Raw genomic sequence first — 21,492 nt, 5'->3', positions numbered from 1 at the left:
CATTCTATTGCAATAGGATAAGTGTTCAGTTTGTCCCTAATGATATTTCGGGAGTGCATGACGTTTAATGCTTCACCTTACGAGCGGTCATCTTCGACGAGGTAGAATGTGTGTGGTCGTCTCATAATACTTAGCTTGAAACGCGTGGCTAAACAGAGGAATCAAACTTTAAAATGCTATGTTTTTAAAGCTCGGGATAAGAAAAACAAGCGTATCGCCTTCGCGTATTTTCAACCTCTTCAGCTTGCTTTCAACATAAAAGGCTTCACAAATCGCAGGAATACTCTTGGTGGAGGTGTCGTGGCTCGTGGTGGGAGTCATCTGGGTGAGCAAGCACTACGACAGCTGTCCGATGGGTGTCGCCAAGGACGCCATTCTAGGTACGTACCGTTCACTGCCGCTGTGAGAATAAAGTTTCAATGCGATAGCATTGTACAGATCGAAGCAGAGCCGTCATCTTTGTATGCGGGCTTGTTACGCTGGCTTGCTACTTCGGCCGATCCTGGAGACTCTATATTCAAAGGTACGGATGGGCCAATACCAAAGCAGGATGTCTTCACTTTACAGATCAACTTTTGAACTGCGGCGATGTAAAGTGCAGTCGCGTGCAATATGAGCTCCAACACGGTGGCCGACGTCAAAGGCACCTGAAGACTACACGGTGGCACCAACATATGAAAAAAAAATTGGTTTCATAAATACCAGTAATTGGAATGGAGTTTAGTTCTGAAAATTTTTGTATGTTCGGCGCCGGCGTGTAGTGTTGGAGCCCATTCAACTACGTGCACCGTGTTGCAGCTCATATTGCACCCGACTGTACGTGACGGAGAAACTGTCTAGGTGAGACTGATGGAGCGGGGAAGAGGGAGCAGCGGATATAAGCATTCCGAATTCACGAGTGGCCACTTGCCTATGTATTTTAAATTACAATCAGTGCATTCTACCATTAGTAATACAAATTACGTAGCCGAAAGTTGGAAGGTAACAAGGAAGCTTAATAACGAGCTACTATATGGATCGCGCAACGGGTAATGTAACAAAATGTGATAGGTGTAACATGAACAGACAAGAAGACAGCGACATAGTTCTGATAGGAAGCGGAGTTCTGTGATGTTCTACAAGAAATTAAGATGAAGAAAGAGAGAGTTTGGCAGGTGATATAAGGCCCATACCGGGTAACGGAGGGTCAGCTAGGATAACGAAATTGGTGCCAAGGGGCGAAACCGAATACGACACAGGATTAAGTGGTGTGATGAGATTAGGAAATTTGCAGGCATAGTATGGAGTCAGATGGCGCAAGGCAGGTGTAATCGGAGATGACTGGTAGATCATTCCGTCATCGGCAGAATAAAATAAGCTCATCACGACGATATGCTGAATCCAGCAGCTGGCCCCTGAGCACCTTTTCAAGGATACAGTCTTCGTCCGAGGGAAGGTACACATAGCCGCATAGTCTCTTCATAATTAGGTGTTTCGAAATGAGTTATGTTGCATGCGATCCTCGACCACTGTCGCGGTGTTCTTCCTTTGCAAAAAAAAAACAAAAAAAAAACAGAGCGTACCAGCGGACGGAACATACTGGCACACGCATCGTAAGTGCCGTCTTTTTACTCACAAAAGTATGCGTCACAACTGCGTCACAAATGCGTCGCAAATACGTCAGAAGCCAGCGTTTGTGACCCATCTATTCGGCCGTCTTCCGTCCACTGGTGATGCCCTGTATTTACTTACGATGGATTACCAACTAGCCCGGTCATTCCGTCGTGTCTCCTCTTGGCAGGCATCATCGTGTGCAACTGGTGCGTCCTGCTGAGCGTCCTGGTGACGGTGTGGTGCACCTTCGACCGCGCCGGCCGCACCTGGGTGAAGATGAAGCGCTACCAGCGCAGCCTGCAGGACGGCAAGCTGCGCTACAAGAGGTCTGGAAACTCGCAGCGTAACTGGAGGCACCGGTATGGCACGCATGGCACCCGCTTGCACTCACTCGCACGCGCATGCGTGGATTAGCTGATGACGTTGTAAAGCATAGCGCCAACTGCAGTTGCAGATATCAGGGAGTTTAAGATCGTTCCAAAAGGTATTACCCGTTTACCGAGCACCGAGTTATACTGGCGACGTTGCCGTGAGCGGCCGCGTTGGTGGCGCCAACTCGTGGTGCAAGGTGACCGTTTTCAGCTTAGCAGTTGGTGTGGAGAGTTGACAACGATGTAATCGTCAACATACCGTTCGTGTTTCAGAGCGCAGCTCTTAGGCGCCCGTTCTTGCGGCGAGCGTCGGCGTCGGCGTAAGCGAGCGAACGAGAACAGTGAAGGATGAAAGAGTGAACGCGGAGCGCAGCTGGGGATGAAAGATGCGAGGAGGAAAGCGGAGGAGGAGGGGGTGCAGCGGAACCACGAGGCGGAAAGCGGAGGAGACGGCTATGGAGAAAATGTGAGAAGAAAAGCGTAGTGCGGCGATGATGGCTACGAGATGGCGCGAGAGTAGCGCGCGTTGTCTGGGGGGTCTGTCTGCGGCGGCTGCTGTGAATCGCGCCCACGCGTCACTCACGCTGTGGCTCTCGCGATCTCTTGAGTAGCGAGACAGACGCGCCACACTTCGCTCCGTGTGCAGCGTGCCGCACGAGACAGATTGTCCGCGTCAGCCAATACATCAGGAAATGAAAACACGTATGGAGCTGCGCTCAAATTTCGTATTACGGAGTATCATTTTCAGCGGTGAATTCCCTCGCCCCCCCTTGGATGAAAACAACCACGTAAGAAAGATGTCTCTAACACATGTTGGTTGTACCACGCGTCCCAAGGTGTCGCTACCAACCTTGCTATTACACCGCACGGCTCCAGTATCTAGGTGGTCAGTAAACAGTAATAGTAAGTGGACAAGCTAAGTTTCTCTGCCGGAGGAACACGCATACCTATGGCGTTATATTTGTACGCGGTTTTTCACTGTATGCGAATAGTTGGCGTCATGTTTTACAACAGCATGGATTACCAGCACAAAAGTAAGAAAAAATTCCACACGTAAGTGTACATGGTCATCAGCAACGGATTCAATGAGACGAGAGCTTGATGGCTGGGCTTGAGTGATGAAGTGTTTCCGGAGGATCGCTCACTCACGAGTAACTTCGTCTTCCTCTTCACAACACGATTCGGTTAACTTATGCCGTAATGCTGAATTTCTATCGTTAACATCTAGTAGCATTTCTTATCAATAGCAGGTGGCTAGTAAAACGAACACAGCAATCCATATGATTCTGGAAGTGCGTGAACGAGAACCCGAGTAAATATGCAATACACTGTTAGCAAGAATTAGCCGAGATTGTGGTTTTCTCCGCACATGCACTTTGAACACTCCCTTGCACTAAAATTTTACTCTGACATGGTGGAGTAAAATGCTCTACATTACATAGTTTTAGTAACACATTTAATAAACGTAGTAAACGGATGTCATTAGCCGACTTTACGACGTACAGAGTTTTAGATCACGTGAATAGAAACCATCCATTCATTTAATACCACGTGATCTAAAGCCTTGCTCATGATCACGTGATTAAATACTATCGGCGCCATGACTGGTGAGCTCTCAGGAGTAACTCTCAGGAATAGCCGCAAAAATTTCCTGAAGTGAGCAAAAAAATAGTCCGACTATCCTCCCCAACAACCTTCTCACGGATAAAAAAATATACTGCGGCTTGTACACGGAAATACACGGTCAGCATGGGAGAAAATTTTTAAGCCGATTGGTACGTGGTATAAACAACCCAGAAAGGGGAATGCGATTTAGAGGGAGACAAAACGGATGTTCTTTCTTTCTTTATTTATTTATTTCGTTCCTTTTTTTATTCTTTGTGTCTTTCTTTCTGTGCATTTTTTAAACTTAGGCTTTCTTTCATATCCTTCCATTTTTTTCATCTCTCTATCTTTCAAACCAAGGTGTGATTCGGAAGACTGCGATAGCTGAAGGTGCACCATGGCTTTAGAAGGTCCTCACGACTTACGTGCGCTTGTCAGTCTTGTCTATGATTTCGCATTTCCAAACAGTTGGCCGTGATCAGGCATCACGAGAGCAGGAAACGACCGACTAAGTCATTTCGTTATGCTCTTCGACAAATCTAAGCGCTTACCATGCTATTTTACATAAATGACCCGCAATGGATGCAGAATTCATATCAGTTGATCAGATAGTCGTACGAACAGTGTATGAATAAACATGTTGAACTATCCGTTGGTATACGCTAGCCTAAATTTCAGTAAAAGCAACTTATCGGACCGTGCGCATTGGTAAATAATTGAAATGGGCTCCGCGATAATGTGATGTTTCAATAGGGCGTGATCAGGCATAACTCTAAATTACACATTAAGATTCAGTGTTGCCTACGTTAAGGTCTTAGTGATAAGCCATTAATTTTATCACAGGCTAACTCGCAGATTACGGAGAACGTGAGCACAAAAGTTTTGACAACCGGCCCGACACATCGGCAGCTGTAGAAAACAGGACGTGTGCTTTGGCGGAGCAGCCAGTAGCCTTGACGCCGTTAAATTGTCGACAGGGCAGTTTGCGTAGGCTATGATAAAGAAAACGTGACTGAGGTACACGCTATAGTCGCCTTCGACCTTTCAACAATGCCACATAAAGAAAGATTTTCGTGAGGGCTCAATATATTAGGTTATGGACAATGCAAGACACTGTGTATTTATTTACTTGTCAAATCACTGTCGTCACAGTGGTGGCCTCGGCCAATAACGCTATTCTATGTTTGTCGGACACAAGTATGTATTTAACTTTTCTGCAAACTAGTCTTCACGTGCATTTGGACAGACAGTAAGAAATGTCCGTCGGGATGGCAAGGCTGGACAGCCGTCCCTTTCGTGATTAAATTATAAACGCTTTGACGACTTCTTGCCCAGAATTGACAATGAGATTTCAGATGTCACACCGCCCCGAAGATAGTACGGACGGGAACAGAAAGTTGAGCAAAGCTACCGCGAGTTTCTGTTTGTCTATTTCTTCGAATCACTGGTGGGCGTGCTTTGACATGTGACGTGACAAAAAATATGTTGGAGCAACGTCGTCGAGGGGGAATTTCGTGTTCTCTCGTCGCAACCGTAGGCAGTAAATTAATTATGAGCTACGTGCGCTACGATAACTAGAAAAAAAAACAAGCATAATTTTTTTTCACTCGCAGGTAAAGTCCGCGCGTCGTTCGCGGTTATTCCTGTCTTCGGAGATAGTCTAACTGCTTCCTGTGTAATGTTCGCAAAATATAAACTACCCAAGAAAAATTGCAAAGTTGAAAAGAAGCAGGCTGTGGAAATTAATGTCGTTTGAGGCGCAGTTTGATTTGTCTTTGCGAAGCGCCAAAATTTTTAGGTTCGCGGACGTTGCTGCTTTGGTAAGTTGAGTTATAGTCCAATTGTTCTTAGCGTTACTTTTTATTTCCGTAATTTCCGCCTAGCGAATGCTGCTTACTTTTATAGTTCTTAGCGCTGCTTCATCACCAAAGTAAAACAGTTCTTCTTTAATGTCACTGGTTGAGTACTTAATAGTTTTTTTTTTTCATTATTTGTCTGCTTAAGGTATGCATAGCGCTTTTGTTTGATTTGATTTGTGGATTTCAAGATTTTGGTTCTACTTACACAGTGTTTGCCTAGGTTTGTTCGAACAATTAAATTTTTGTGTGTGATTGTATAGTACTCTTTTTAATACACACTGCTAAACTTACTGGCTTATTGCGTGCGCATATTGACGCCTCTCTAGATATTTATTTTTTGTTTTTGTTTGCACTTATATTTCTAGTACAATGTTTGTGTTCGTCTCTGTTTTGTGGGCGCAACATGTTATATTGAGAAGGGGATGTCTAACGTTTGGATGAAGCCAATGAACAATTAAAGAAACAGTGCTTTAATGTTGCTCTTTTCTATGGCAAAGTAAATGCATGAGTGTAACCTGGATACGTAAGTCAACGCATAAGTTAGCTTGGCGAGGTGATGCAGCAGTTTGTAGAAAAAAAAAGATAATAATACTGTGATACAGAGGCACAGTAAATAATTTATTTCCTATCTTATCTTGTCTATTTCTTATCTGATCGACGGTGCAAAGAAATTGCAATGTCAGATACGCTGCACATATTTCATATTACAAAGTGAATCATATAACCATTACTAGAACAAAACTAAGAAATTACTCAAACAAAGACTCAAGCAATTTACTTCAGCATTATCGTGGCAGTAAAACGAAAGTAGTTTCTGTGACACTTCGTTAAAGACAGCAGATGCCTAGTATTTCTTTAGTTGTTTCCCAAATCGGGGTTTCTGTTTTTGCATGCTTGCAATCAAGCCGCTACACGCACTTCGCACATTGACCGCACATTGCAGCACGCCACACGCGCACTCTATTGGTCGAAATTTTCATGTGCTGTTGTTTTTTGACTAGCGGTGTCCTAATAGCGATTTTCGAAGCCAAACAGCGTACGGATCGAATAACGGTGGCTCTGACACAAGCGCGAGCCGAACTGCTCTCGAATAACTTTCACCTGTAGTTTCGGAATACGAAGCCTGGTCCATAGTTTTCTACTAAAATTACTAGAGTGAGCTCTGGCGCTTCGATCGTTCTTCTACAATGGGGTTAACGTTTAGTTCATGGATTTGTCTGATATTCCGGCTTGTGGCTTCGGGTGTTCTTGCGAGTTCATTTATTATGCTTAATCTGCCTGTATAGGTGCACATTTTTATGCAGTGCAATATTGTTTGCGCCTTCAAAGGAAATATGACTCGGGGTACATGCATAACCGTTGGGTACTGTTGCATTTAAAACGCAGTTTATTGTTGCGAATGATCACTTTTCGAAGCCGCAAAGCCGTTTGAAGCCAGCAGCCCGAAGCATAGACAAATCCACGCAGTAACCATCATTCCGATGCTTGCTGAGCCACCATGCTTGCTGCTCACATCGACACTAGCGCCAGTGTTCCCTCTAGTGACTTTAGTTGGAAGCTCTCTAACCGAAACGTTTCGAATTGTTTTAGAATTACGCTGGCTTACTCCTTACTTCTGATCCGCTGATTCGTTACGATACCGGAACATAACTGACTTTTATTTCGACATTTATACCTGTTACTTATCCCGATGTCAGTAAGAATTGAAAAAAAAACTTAAATGTTTTATATCACCTATTGGATTCAAAGATCGAATAACATAGAAGCTATTCGAGGAGATGAACGAGTCAAATAGCAACGTGTTGTTGTCGCTATTTGTAAACTTCGAATACTCGGGCATCCCTAGTTTGTATAATAAGAGTTGACGTGAAAACTGTTTAAGGATTGTTTTTGAACTAGGGTCACCTTGTGATGTTATTGGCGTGTGTTGCTTGTCATCTGGTTGTTTTCGCATTTTGCGGTTTACTTGCGTGGAATACTTGTTTGGCGAAACATGCACATTATGGATTCATTGTAGAACACCCCCAACCGCCGAAATTTACCTATGGCAGAAAAGCAACATAATAATCATGGGATATTAAGAGGAACATTTACCACGGGAGCTCCTGCATGCATGCAAATACACGGGAACATAAACATTATTTTCCTGGGCATTCACTCCACCAGATTTCATGCACGTTATTGTAAAAAAGAATTGTTAACATTGTTCTATTGTCAGGAAAAAATTTGGTATTTACGCATTGATTTCTCTGACAAAAATTGCTGCAAAGTAGAAACCAAAGGAATACTATATCATCAATTTTACATTTGTCTTACTCAGCAATGAATAATAATCTTGAAATTCTTTCAACTGCATCTATTTAGATACCTAAAACAGACAGAGTGATAGGCTCTACACCGCTCTCAAATGTAACACCTATTCGTGAATACGTGTTTGGCAAAGGTAACCGTAAACAATGAAACGCTTTCACGTTAGTCCTCCACTAATCCGGTGCTGCTTTACTCCAGTTAACAGTTCACAGTTATTATTTCAGTATAGCGAATCTTCTTGCGGAGTATTCAGTGCATCGACAATTAACACGTATCAGATGCCGAATATGCCAGCGGGGAACATTTGACACGGGTGAATTGTGCTGCCCGGTGTCCTCAATGTCAACCTAGTCCCAGTGTATCATGCCGGCGACTGCCGCGCGCACCGGCGCACGGAAGTAATGCAAAGCACACCGCCGCCGAGTATCAGGTTTCTCGCAAAGGTACGCCCTGTACCTACGGCGCGAATATCCCTTAGTAGTACCTTCGCTGAGTTCGCTGACAAGCGCGTAGCATGCGAAAAGAAATATAACAGCTAGCGGCAAACGGCGACCTCAAGAGGGCACCTGAGGTTGTAAAAGACAGGCAAGTTTTTTTTTAATCTAGTGATCAATTAATGGAAGCTTGTTTTCATGAACACCAAGAAAATATCTACAAAGATTATTTGGAACGATAGCCGAAAGTGGCTAGTGGCCGGTACAATACCATAGACAACAAAATATGCACAGGTCAGCTAAGCGGGGCAAAAACACACGCGAAAAACAACATAAACACACACACACACACACACACACACACACACACGCGCGCGCGCGCGCGCGCGCACGCACGCACGCCCATATATATATATATATATATATATATATATTAAATATATATCGGTCCACGGACCAATATATCTGGGTAAACAAACCGCAGATAACCGCGAAATGGTGCCTCTAATATTTCAATATATATATACATACATACGCGCTGTGCAAGTACACTTATAAGACATACATACTTATTTTTACCAAAGGATGAACACAAACTCACACCATTCACTCCGACATTTCTCCAAACGAGTTTAGGATCGCGAGAGCCTCAACGCTGGAACCAGGGCACTGTGTAGTTTGGGCGCCGCCGAGGTCCGAGCATATATACCGGGGGATGAGATCGCATACTAGATTGGCCCTCTGTGACAACGGACAGCCGTTCCTATACAATCCCCGGCATGCCTATAGGCCCTCGGGGAGCCCACGTTCTACGGACGAGTCCAAGTTCCAGCTCTTGCTTCACCGTTGCCCCTATGGTTACCTGGAGGCGCCGCGAAAGTGTACTAAATGATGACACATTGTTCACACTTGTACTTGGGCAAATGCGATAGAGCGCGCGCCTCTGAACAAAGACTGATCCCCTTGCTGATCCCTAAGGCGCCCATACGCGGTGGCGGTGAGCTTCCCGTCTATTCCGTGCAGCGGCGCTGCAGTCGACGGCTGTACTGGGAGCAGGTTGACAAATACGCTGCGCGGTGTTACAAAACACTCGCACAAGCCTTTTCTCTTAAAAGCTGGGAACTCGTTCTAATGACCGTATCTGACGGGATTAATTATAGGCTTACCTGGGCCGCTATCCTGTGTGCGTGTTCTAAACGCCGCCGTTCGGTTTCGCCTCATGTTACTGGCACAGATTGGCCTAGGCCGTGATATTGGCGCGGCCTGGGCAATCGCGTGAGACGAAACCGAACGTCGCCTTTTCGAACGCGTACAAGATAGCGGCCCAGAGTTACTTGCTGATGACTCTGTAGCCGCTAAACACTAAGAGAGACAACAAAGAAAAATGGCTAGTTGCCTATGTATCGCTGTAAATAATTCAGTGTTTGAAAGAGGCCACTCTTCGGCTTTGAGCTTTGCTCTCCCTTTTGTGGTCTTCTGCAGGAAAGCTGTTCGCGAGTACCAAGACAGTTGGAACAAGCGGTGCCGTCTGCTCTTCTGCTGCATGGGGACCAATGATCGCAATCGAGTAAGTACGCTTTGGTCTTCACTTAGAATGAAGTGTCTGCGGGATGAATTTCATCTCTTTGTTTTTTTAATTTGGCATGCCGCGTTAGTCCGCCTATAATACCATAGCATTATAAGTGGACTTCACCCACTTTGGGGAGGTATCCAGTATTCAACAGAGAATGTGGGCTGAACAGAGGTCACATAGCCTTGGCTTTGCTGCATGGTACTATACTCAGAATATAGTCGTGCTTTCTTGTGTGGGCACAGAACGGACGAATTCCTCCAACCTAGAAGCTATAAACAGCGCTCTCGGGTACTCTTGTGGGTTTTTTTTTTTTTTTTGAGTACCCTTCTTGTGGTACTATATGTAACGTCCTTGATGCTCGTACCCGCATAGCGTCTGTTTAATAGTTTGCACACATGAATTATCAGCGTACACAGTCATGTATATGCATTCACTCTCGTTATTTTTTTACATAATAGCAAGAAAGCTTGTCTAAAGGATATCCGTTCTTAGCTTAATATCTGGTACGGGCCCTACCGTGGGCTCTTCGATATTAGCTCTATTTTTTAGGGGCGAAGCTCCTTAGGGTGTGGGTCTGTCCCTCCTCTGTAGTATGTAGTAGTAGTAGGTAGCCACGTCTACTTTTATGAGAAAAAAAATTCCGAAAGTTGTGTCCGTAGCGCGGAATCGAACCAGGGACCCCTCGCTTCCAAACGCGTGGCGCTAACCACTACGCCACGAAGCGCACATGGACACACGCACCACGATGACAATAAATACCCAACATTAACGAAAGACTGCGCGTTTCTAACGCGTTTGTGCTAGTGCGTTACGGCCCTTGGGCAGCGCGTTCGAAACGCGTTGAAGGCGGTGGCAAGTCAAGTTCAAGTCGAGGAGCGTTTATGAATACGGGGGTTATACTCTCTCAGCAGTCATGTGATGGCGTCGGCAAACGCGGTGCACGTTCCGGCATGTGTAAACGGCTGCGTAAGACGCTGTGGCCTCTCCCCCTTACTAGAGAGTACTGCACGTTTCTAACGAGTTTGTGCTAGCGTCCCCTTAAGCAGGAGATGGTGCAATTATAATGAAGGGCGCTGTTATAAAATAGGAATGACGTCACATAAGCGCGTGTCATTGGTGGAAGTCAATCGTTTGATTTAGTGCGGCGAGACTGGGCGAATTACACGGAAGATTCATGGTTTACCGATGATTCCCTCCGGAGCTTCGCCCACTCATCATCATTCACCCCGTGGATATGCGGTGTTTTTTTTTGTTTTTTGTTTTTTTTTTTGTAACGCTGTGCCGTGGAAGAGGCTGTTGCCCCTCCGGTGCTACGGGTTATCCCGGTGTTGAAATGCAGCCGCGTACAGCCCACGTAATGAACAAATCTAAGAAAATGTAAACTCCTGGGCTACGTCACACGATGCCAGCTGACTGTCACCGACACACGTACAGCGCCAGTGGCACCGTAATTGTGAAAACACCCGCCGGCAGTTGCGACACATGTCTCGCCTCAGTTTGGCCCACCTCATTATGTACATAATAATACTAATAATAAATATTCAGATGCAACGCAGATCTTGGAATCTGTGAAGTGAGGCTGCCAAGTATATGCTCTACAACCCAGTTCAATGCTTACCAGTGTAATTTCGTGTAGTGTTTATGTTTATGCGCTGCACAGGTCCCGACCTTTAAGGAGGGGCCCTCTGCCAGGTTTGCGCATTGCAAAACAGGCAAGCGCCGCGCGTCGATCACGACTGGCAGTCGTGTCTGCAAAGTATCAAACGCATGCGCAGTGCGAAGACAGCTGAAATTTCAAACAGAAGCTAGGTAATCAATTTTTTTTTATAGAGAGAGGGAAGGCATGCTCACAGAATCGCTACCTATCTAGACGACACACACCATCCAAGGGATGTCCCAAAATATCCATACATCCAACATCCAAATAAGGAGGTCCAGAGAACGTCTGTGTTAATTTCTACACTGGCGATCATCTTTAAAACATCCGTGGTTGGTTATTATCAAGGAAATGAAATTCCGCCCTCGTGCATATGAGTATGCACACCTTTCCGGTTTACTGTGGTAATGGCTGAAAGCCGCGTTAATCGAAGTCTGCAAGACATTTTTGTTGTATTTCCCTTTTGAGACGGTCCGAGTGGAGATTAACGCACTCGACCAGCCCGAACTCGTACGGTTATGCAGTTATTTCACTCGTCACAATAACTTGATTGTGCTTCACGTTGCTGTTATACCTTGAGGCGCAGCGGCCCCCGTCAAGCTGCTGCTCATAGAAGCGTTTATGCTGCTGCTCCTAGCTTGGTTTATGGAGGACAATAAACTTGACCTAGTACAGCTCTACCATAAGAAATTCGAATGTTTTGATGATTCCGTGATCTCAATGCTGCTGCTTCTGACTGTACATGCGTTCAATTGCAGCTGTAGATACCCGCGGACGAGCTTGCGCAAAAGTGCAACTACTACGCCCCTCGGTGACGCGTCTGTGTTCGCGCTGCAGCGCGGACATGTGGTGCCATCTAGCGCGTGTTGTTATAGGCACATCCTACTTGTCATTTGAGAGTGCTGTGAAAGTGTTATGAAGGTTCGCTGGTTGTTCGGAAGCGTAAACACACACTAAACGTAGAAGGACAAGGTACAACTAGCGCTCCGTCGTTTTGTGTTTCCGCTTCCAGACATGCCACGAATCCGCATCAACTGGCCCGGTTTATTATCCACTCTCCTGCTCTGGAGGGGATGTAAGACAACAATGACGTTGTATTACACAGGCGAATGACCTAAATAGCGTTATTCCGACTTTCGTAATACTATGGTAGCGAGATGATTAACACGCTAAATGTTAGTCACCTCGTTAAACGACTTCTGGGCTTAGCGGGACTGCTCGAAAATGATCTAGTCTTATCTGACATAATACTGGCTAATATCATCATATATTGGCAAGCCGCTCAAGCCGGCTTGATCATCCCCATCAGCTAGGTCGGCATACTATATTTTTCAACGACTGCAGGCTCACAATCATTTGTTTCAAGAACTTCAAAGCGCTCGAATCACTTACCTGCCTCCATAACGAACATAATTGATCCAAGTTCTTTTAAACATGCGCATCAAGCCTGCTGTAATTATGCTGTACGAATAGCCATTTTCTGTGTGCACTTTCTTTACTTGAAGTGTGCAACCTACTCTGCATTATGCCATTTGTTTTAAATGCGAAGCATTTCTTGACGAACATTTGCTACTTTGACAGTATCTATCTATCTATCTATCTATCTATCTATCTATCTATCTATCTATCTATCTATCTATCTATCTATCTATCTATCTATCTATCTATCTAGCCGCCTACGTCTTTGTGCTCTCATGGTCGTTTCGATAACTTGTTATGTATAAAAATTGGCATACTATCAGAAGAGTACATGACGAACATAAGCGATATGTCATGACATGAATGTCATGACGTGCGTGTCAAGTAGGTCATGAAACAGCCGCCTACGTCTTGGTGTTCTCAGGGTCGTTTCGTTAACTTGGTAGGTACTGAAATTGGCATAGCATGACAGGAGTGTATGGCGAACATACGTGATAGGTCATGACATAAATGCCATGACATGCGTGTCATGTAGGTCATGACAATGACCCAGCGAAAAAGATTACACTCAAGAGCCACTGAAATGGGTTTGGACGTGGGTACTTAGTGAAGGAAACACTGTAGGATGCTGGTAGAAGTCGTAGTAATGAGCATGACTCAGCAAAAATGAGAATGTCTCAGCGAAAAAAGGTTAACACTCAAAAGCCACTGAAGTAGGTTCTGACGTGGGTACTGAGTGAAGGAAAAGGCTAAAGGTTGATGGTCGAAGTCATAGTCATGAGCATGACTAAGGCTTTCGCCTTAGGGTCTCTTAGGTGTAGCTAAAGGGACTCCTGAGGACTCATGACATGCGTGTCATGTAAGTCATGAAAAGCCGCCTACGTCTTGGTGCTGTCATGCTCGTTTCGTTAACTTGGTAGGCTCCCCGTACACTGCTTCGCATAACATCGATTCTCACAAGGCGTAGGACCTGCGGGCTTTTTTCTGCTATTCTTTCTTTTCTGTTTTGCTGTATATGGCCCTCACCACTCTAGTATGCATTTATAACCTGAGAGCACTGCAAATAAATAAATAAATAAATAAATAAATAAATAAATAAATAAATAAATAAATAAATAAACTTTGACTGTTGCCGCCTTCAAGACTACGGTGCACACACCATTTCCTCTTTCGTGCCATTTGTTGTTGTTGTTGTGGTTGTTGTGATTGTTGTTGTTGCTTGCATGGTTAGACACGTGACACATAGGAAGCTTCAGATATGATGACGTGAATAAGAGCTACCAGTAAGTGTGACGGGCTATCGCAAGCGAGTGCACACGGAACTGTGAAACCTCGTTGTTAGCTATTTTTTTTTTCCTCCTGATCTTCCCTTTTCTATCTCTGCTTCTACAGAATTCGTTCGCGGAGATCGCCAAGCTTCTGTCGGACTTCTTCCGCGACCTGGACGTCGTCCCTTCGGACGTGGTGGCCGGATTGGTGCTGCTGCGGAAGTTCCAGCGACAGGAGCGTCTTATCATAGCGAACCAGGTGAGCGAGGGAAAGGGTAGAGAGAGAGAGTCAACGGTCAAAACAAAGCAGCAAGCAGGGAAGAGAGCAGGAAGAAACAGCGCGAGCGATAACTTGCAACTAAAGTTAAACAGAACGAACGATAGAAGGAAAGAAAGAAAGAGAGAAAGACAGAACAACTTGCTGTACGCATGAGTGACAGTTTGACAAAACCGAGGGTTTCCATATTTCCATAAGTTGCTAGTTAGCGCTCGGGTTGCCTTCGCATTACAAGTGCGAGCATCGCACGTGTAATGCGAAGACTCGGGATTGTTCCCCACCTGCGGCAAGTTGTTTTTTCATCCACTTTCAATAATTTATCATTTCTTTAATTCAATTAGTAAGTACAAGTAATTCCCCTATATTTTCTTTGGTGTGTGTGCTTGCTGGTTTCTTATGATAAGATTAATAAAAATCGGGCCCCTCGGTTCAATTTCTTCTTTGTCGTGAATGTAAGAAAAGATATGAGCAACATTAGTGATAGAATGGTTTGGCAATATACACCGCATATACCGTACGTCATATAGCAAGGTGTGGCATATAGATATACCTAAATATATTCTGAGGGCCATGCGTTGTCGTGGATGATTTTCTCGGCCGCGGACGCCGACGCCAACACCGACGCCAACACCGACGCCGACGCCGGATTTTCTTCGACACGGTGCCCTTAACGCTATTGCGTTGATATGATTTAAAGAGACTATGGACCGATGGAGGTGGACATTATTGCATGTTTGCGCGCCTCGGAAGGAAAAAGTTGCAAGCAAACCTAGTTGTTGGAAGTACAAAAATAAAATAAGCCAAGCCTGACAAACAATTCATTTCTACCAAGGCGTAGGCGAAAGAGAATGTGAAAAATGTGCCCTTTTAAAGGAATATGTGGAACTAGCGCAGTTTGCTGCAATGAAATGCTTATTATTCGGTTGTTGAATTAATCTGACGTGCGCAATAAATAAGGACTGCTTCAGTGACTGCAGACTGAGTGAAGTGGTCTAACGGATCTTATGTCTTTGTCCCCGGTACGACGTCAAGCGTAAACCTCTCCGGACAGCATTAAACCGGCTGGGCCGTGTGCAATTTTCGGAAACGAAGACCCTGGGACCACGGCCGTACCCATCGATGGCACAAAAAAAGCTATGAAAGCGTTATTGTAGCATCTCAAGTCGACAGCTAGGTTTCTCCGTTCGTTTGTAGACTCATGGCCCTCGTTCAAATGTGCGCGAAATTGTGACCTCTCTTTCCTTTGCTATATCCCCTTTCCCCGAGCAGGGTAGCAAACCGCATTCGCGTCTGGTTGACCTCCCTGCCTTTACCCTCTTCTGTTTCTCTTTATGATCGTCACGACTCAACTTTTTTTTTTCTTGGCCTCATTCCCATTCAATTGCGGGCTCGGCTTGTATAAACTGAACTCTCCATTTTTTTCGTTGTAATGGGCTTGTTCGTGGGTTTTAACTTGTCGGCAAAAGTTAGCGCGAACAAATACGAAAAGTAACCTCCAGAAAAACTTGCTCATTGGCTTTCGCTATAATAGCGCTAACCCTGACGCACCAGAACAATAACAACAACAACAACAAAAAAGGCATGTCAAGTCTTGACCTTGGGTTTTGCCTTTGTGCGATGTTCCTGAATTCGCGCTATTGTGTCATGCGTTGCGTAAGCGCCAGCGAGGAAAGCGGCTGTCACGACGTTCAAAGAGGGATAATGAGCCTCGTCCGCCGCTTTTTCAAAAACAGGCGGTGCTGCACAATTTGCTGCTGGAGAACAGTGACGCGCGGATTACCAAGTAGGCCACTGTAACTAGAGCCAGCGTTCTCGATGTAGAGCCATTGCGGGCCCAAAGTTGGGCCTTCATTGTTGCTTGTTCCTCTGGGCTTGTTCCGGTGCCGCGGGGTTATCTTCGTTGCGCTGAAGGAACGTCTCTCTTTTCGCGCGCAGCGTTCGCATGGAAGCGTGACCGGCTTTGCCAGTGAAACCATCCTAGCGGCTGAAAGCAGCTCAACAGAGGGCGCATAATGTAGGGCTCCTGTCCCTTCGGATTCCGTGCAGCAATTCAACAAACGCGTCAAGTTGGCTTACTTTGATAGTGAGCTTGTAGTTATCTCCCGCCGCATGTGACACAGAAAAACAACCAGAAAGGCTGATGCAAACGGTTGTATACGAAAACTTAAAGCGCAACCTATGTTCCAAAAACGCTACGCACTTTGCGAAAGCGTACCGAAAGCACGATTGCGCTTACGTATCTTCGTGTGCGTGTAGTTACTTCTTATAGTTCTTCCGCAAAAGTCACTTTGTTACTGTCGTGAGTGCAACGAAACCATCGCACACCTCCTTTCCGAATGCCCTCGATTTCAATCCTCCCCATCTTTCATTCTCCCGCATCCCGCTCCCAAGTGTAGGGTAGCAAACCGGTTGCGCCAAACTGGTTAACCTTTCCTTCTCCACTCCTTCCTTCCTTCCTCGTTTCAACCGGCAAAGAGCGGCGCTCTCATACACACTATAGGCCAGCTTGACGAGCGCCCACTCCCAGAAGGCCAAATTCTTGGACACTGGCCTACACGAACATCAGCGCGAGCCGCTGTAAAGGAGCTGCGGCCTTTCCTAAAAAGTACCGGATTGTGCGAGGGATAGTGATTGTCCACTGCGTGGCCTTTTGTCGTAGTGGGACATTGACATTGTTTACACTCTTAAAAAAAATAAAGTCGGAGTAGTTATTACCTAGTGTCACACCAATTGCTACCTTAGTATAACTGCAGTTCGTAACGATAGTGTTAACTGCGTTTCGAAGTGCTAGCCGAACCCATCACTCACAATGACTACCTTATTTAGTCAGTTATGTTACCAACTCTATCGTTACCAACTGCCGTTATACCAAGGCAGCAAATTGTGTGACATTAGGTATAGTGCCTACTACGACCTTTTTTTTATTTAATAGCGTGTGAATATGTCAGGCCTACTGAGACTGTGTGACAATGCACACACAGAGGGTTATGTATATTGTGTATTCTTCCATTCCTTTTCTCTCAACTTTCGTATCCCTTTCGCCAGTACAGGGTAGCCAACCGGAGATATCCTCTGGTAGACCTCCCTGTCTTTTCTTTGCTTCTCTCTCTCTCTGTCTCTCTCTCCCTGCGCAGCATGCATAGTAAGACAACTAGCAGATATGAAACCTTCGAATGTATTCATGTTTTGTAAATTCTCGCACTTACAATGCTCGCAAATGCCATGCCAACCAATGACGAATGACCTCACAGAATAAAAAATACAGCGAAGGGTTACGGAATACAACCTCTGGACGGAATAAACACCGGCTGGAGGTTCGTTCAAACGCGACAAATAAACAAGAGGAGGGGGGGGGGGGGGGGAAAGGGAGGGAGGGGCTGTTTTTGAGGAAAAAAAAGAAAAAAGGAAGTCCAAATGGATCATGCTTGATTGCAGCCTTTTGCGTCTGAAGATGCTGTGGGGACCGCGGTGGAGAACAGCTACCCTTGAAAGAACGTGCGCTGGCTGCCATGAAAGTTTTTTGGAAGCCACTTGTATTTTCGATAATTACTAGGATACGAAGTGCGCGTACATTTTTGCCTGGTGAAATTGACAATGCATGTATAAGCGGTGCATAGGTATATGTACGCCATTGCATGCATTCGTCTCTCTTGTGAAGTTTTGCGTGTCTGCACTGTATCTATAGCGTTTTCCATATCTTAAGCTCTAGCGCGGTTTCCTGCTGTGAAGACTTATCGTAATGTCACTTTCTAGTGCTTTGCGTTTACCTTAGGCAGGCTGTGTGAGTTGCCACGTATTTCCATGTTCCTCGTGCGAAAAAAAGTGTATACAGTCCCAATCTCCTGACGCCATCTCCGTATTTATTCATGTATGGAGAGGAAGGAAGGAAGAGAGAAAGAAAAAAAAAAGAAAGAAAGAACGAAGGGGAGGAAGCGTCGATTCCATCAAACTTGCGTCCTGCGGGTGGGGTCAGAAAGCACCTTGCGAGAAAGGGCTCGCGTCTCGCCTGCCTTTTATAACCTCCTGAAAACGCCACTCGTACATCATATGGCGCGTCGCTTTCAAACCTTCACAAACGTTAACGCGGAAGCGACTGCATAAGTTGTTCATCCCAGAGATGAAGTCAGATGAATGCGTTACTGCATGGAAATGGTTTAGTGATAGTATCCATGCCGTCAGCTCTCGAGAGAATCGGTTTAGTAATAATCCATGCCGTCAGCTCTCGAGAGAATCGCCACTAACTTGATGGATTGTTTCGCTGTGACGACAGTGGAATGCATCTACGAAACGTGCGTTTCGAATATCCCTAGATGACGTGAATAATACAGTATACAACATCCACATGCCAGCCCGTCCCGCGATGTTCCATCTTGGTATTTGTGTCAGCGAATGAAAGTCAACTTGCACCACAGCGAAAAAAAAAAACGCAGTAAGCAGATGCTGGCGCGTGCTTCGCAGTCATCATTCCCCAGTACATGTACAGTTCAGACGGTGGTGTCTTGGAAAAGTACCGTCCTTCTTCGATGGGGCAAAAAGCGCTTGCGTTAAACCCCTTGCCTGATCCACTGACGGACGCTTATTTATTAAGGCGAAGCTCTCTTTGCCTCTTCCTTCAACTTGTCCACTGTTGCTGCTGTCTTCCACAGCGCGTGGGGATGTGGTTCAGAGCATGCATTTGCATGGCAGGAGTACGGCAGAGGCGAAAGGCGACGCGAGAAACTCGTTTGGACCTTTCCATCGGCGGTCGCCACTGGAGCTCCCTGGGCATCGGCACAATATCAGCTTGACAGCTGTAATCATCAGTGACCCCCCAGGAAAAGCATTGCAGGAACTGCAGCGCCAACCTTTCTACTATCGAGCAGCAGCCCAGAGAGAAAGTAGGCAGAGGAGACCGAGAATCGGTAGAACCGACGCAGCCACGAAACGAGTGAACGACAGCCTTGCCGCTGTTCGTTCGCAGTTCCCATAGATGTGGGGGAGGGCGGGAGAGGGAAAAGGAGACTCGAGAATGCGAGGAAACGTGACTACTATAGACACGACAGCTGTTGCGGGCAAACTGGATAAATTCAAGTTCGAGGTACGGTGGCGTATGTTTCTGCCATTCTGAAAATAAACACCATTCGAATTCGTCAAGCGGACAACGTAAGCAGGGCGTGCAGAAGCCGAGCCGCATTAAAGCACACCGTAGGGTCTGGGCGACTCTACGGAAGTGGTCACACGTCAAATCAACACTGCTGTGCCCGCCATGGTAGCCTTGCGGCTATGACATTGCCCGAGGTCGCGGGTTCGAGGTCGAGCCACATTTCGACGGCAGCGAAATACAAAAACGCTCGGGTACTTTAGGTTTAAGTGCTCGTTAAAGAACCTCAGGGGGTCAAAATTAATCCGTATTCAGCCACTACGGCGTGAGTCATAATCCGATTGTGGTTACGGCATGCGCAGCCCCATAATTTATTTAAGGTTGAACACTTTGGCCACTATGAAATCTGACGTGTGAGGCAATGACAATGTTAGCCTTCGCAGAGGTTATGAACAGTGGCCCACAACAACGCCTCAAGCAAAACGCGTCTCGCTGCGTGTTTTGCGTATTACGCAGACAAACAGCAGTGGTGCACGCAAGGTAACCTTTACCGTCAACTCACCACTCGCGTATTGTACTAAACGCGGAAGAAATTAAATATGCACCTTCAACGTCACCGCTAATTCTCGTGAATCAAAGCAAACAGCACAGAAAGCTTCGCTTACGCCGATTCCCACATTGCGAGGGATCCGCATAATTTATTTTTTATTTTACCCTCAGGGCTTACGAGAAGGCTGATAGAAAATATGGGGTAACACAACACTAAGAATTACGTACATCGTAAGAAGACACAATATAACAAAAGCGACGGTAACAGTATCGTGAAAATGATACTTATGTTCTGAATAGCGTAACAAGAATCGCCGTATTGGGTACAACGTCACTTATTACGTCGATTCTTGGCGCGCTATTATGTACTCAAGTATCATTTTCATGATACTGCTACCGTCACTTTTGTTATTTTGTGTCTATATTGCGTCAAAAGAACTGACGGCAAAAAGGCGACGCATGTGCCTGAACTGCAGTGAAAACAAAGCACGCGTATGTTTGAAATGACGTCGTACACTGTCGCGCACATATTCTGTCATTCCCTGGCGCCATGTTCTACTATACCACACATAGCAAAGACGATCGCACTTCTTCGCTGGACGCCGCCATAGCAAGTGAAAGGTGCACCTGTTTGTACAGTAGCGGTTAGCTTGTAGTCACGTGGCCGGGTTTACTTTTTTTTTCGCACGAAAACGGCGGGAACGCGAGCTTTCATGAAGAAAAGGCTGAATACTAACCAGAAGGCCTCTCCCATGTGATCTCCAATTACCCCTGTCTTGAGCTAGCTGATTCCAACTTGCGCTTGCACGCTTCTTAACTTCATCACCCCATCTAGTTTTCTGGCGTCCTCGACTGCGCTTCCCTTCTCTTGGTATCCATTCTGTAACTCTAACGGTCCACCGGTTATACATCCTACGCATTACATGGCCTGCCAAGCTCCATTGTTTCCTCTTAATGTCAACTAGAATGTCGGCGATTCCCGTTTGCTCTCTGATCCACACTGCTCTCTTCCTGTCTCTTAAGACAGGAACATACTTGTATGCAAATATACTTGTATGGAAACAAACACGTACGTACTCTCGTACTCATAAAAACTGCTGATCATGTTGATCAGGCTTTAGTCTCGGGGAATGCACCGATTTTATGTTTTGTCATCTGCAGGAATTTTTGACATTGCCCCTTCACTGATCTGTTTACCATCACCCCATCAATGAGGTACATTTTCAAAAAAATAAAGAAAGAAAAAAGAAGCATGTTTCAGAAGACTGGTCGATTTTCAACAAGTTTCAAAAGTATACCTGCCGAGGGGGTTCTTCCTTCTAACAGCATAAGCATTTACGGCGCTTTGTCCTAACTTCGCAGCTGCTTTATACTAGTGTTCTGGAGCTCACCAAAACACTGCTATTACGTAACACTAATTGACGACTAAGTGTCATAAGTGCGTATGTTATTAACAGTTGCTCGACGTTGCTAACCACAGATGCTAGAAACTAGGTC

The 21,492-nt window shown here is 45.6% G+C and overlaps 1 protein-coding gene across 1 annotated transcript in view; it reads left to right on the top strand.

Moving 5' to 3' along the window:
• LOC119464599 (diacylglycerol lipase-alpha-like) overlaps positions 1-21,492 on the top strand; it is a 219,523-nt gene that overhangs the window by 112,638 nt on the left and 85,393 nt on the right. The window contains exons 3-6 of the mRNA XM_049655733.1: positions 279-380; positions 1,781-1,952; positions 9,655-9,739; positions 14,214-14,348. Of these exons, the coding sequence (XP_049511690.1) occupies positions 279-380; positions 1,781-1,952; positions 9,655-9,739; positions 14,214-14,348 (494 nt within the window). The remainder of the gene's footprint in view (positions 1-278; positions 381-1,780; positions 1,953-9,654; positions 9,740-14,213; positions 14,349-21,492) is intronic.

Source organism: Dermacentor silvarum, chromosome 9 (assembly GCF_013339745.2).
Source record: "Dermacentor silvarum isolate Dsil-2018 chromosome 9, BIME_Dsil_1.4, whole genome shotgun sequence".
Taxonomy (NCBI): Eukaryota; Metazoa; Arthropoda; class Arachnida; order Ixodida; family Ixodidae; genus Dermacentor; species Dermacentor silvarum.
This window is presented reverse-complemented; position numbering and strand designations above follow the sequence as displayed.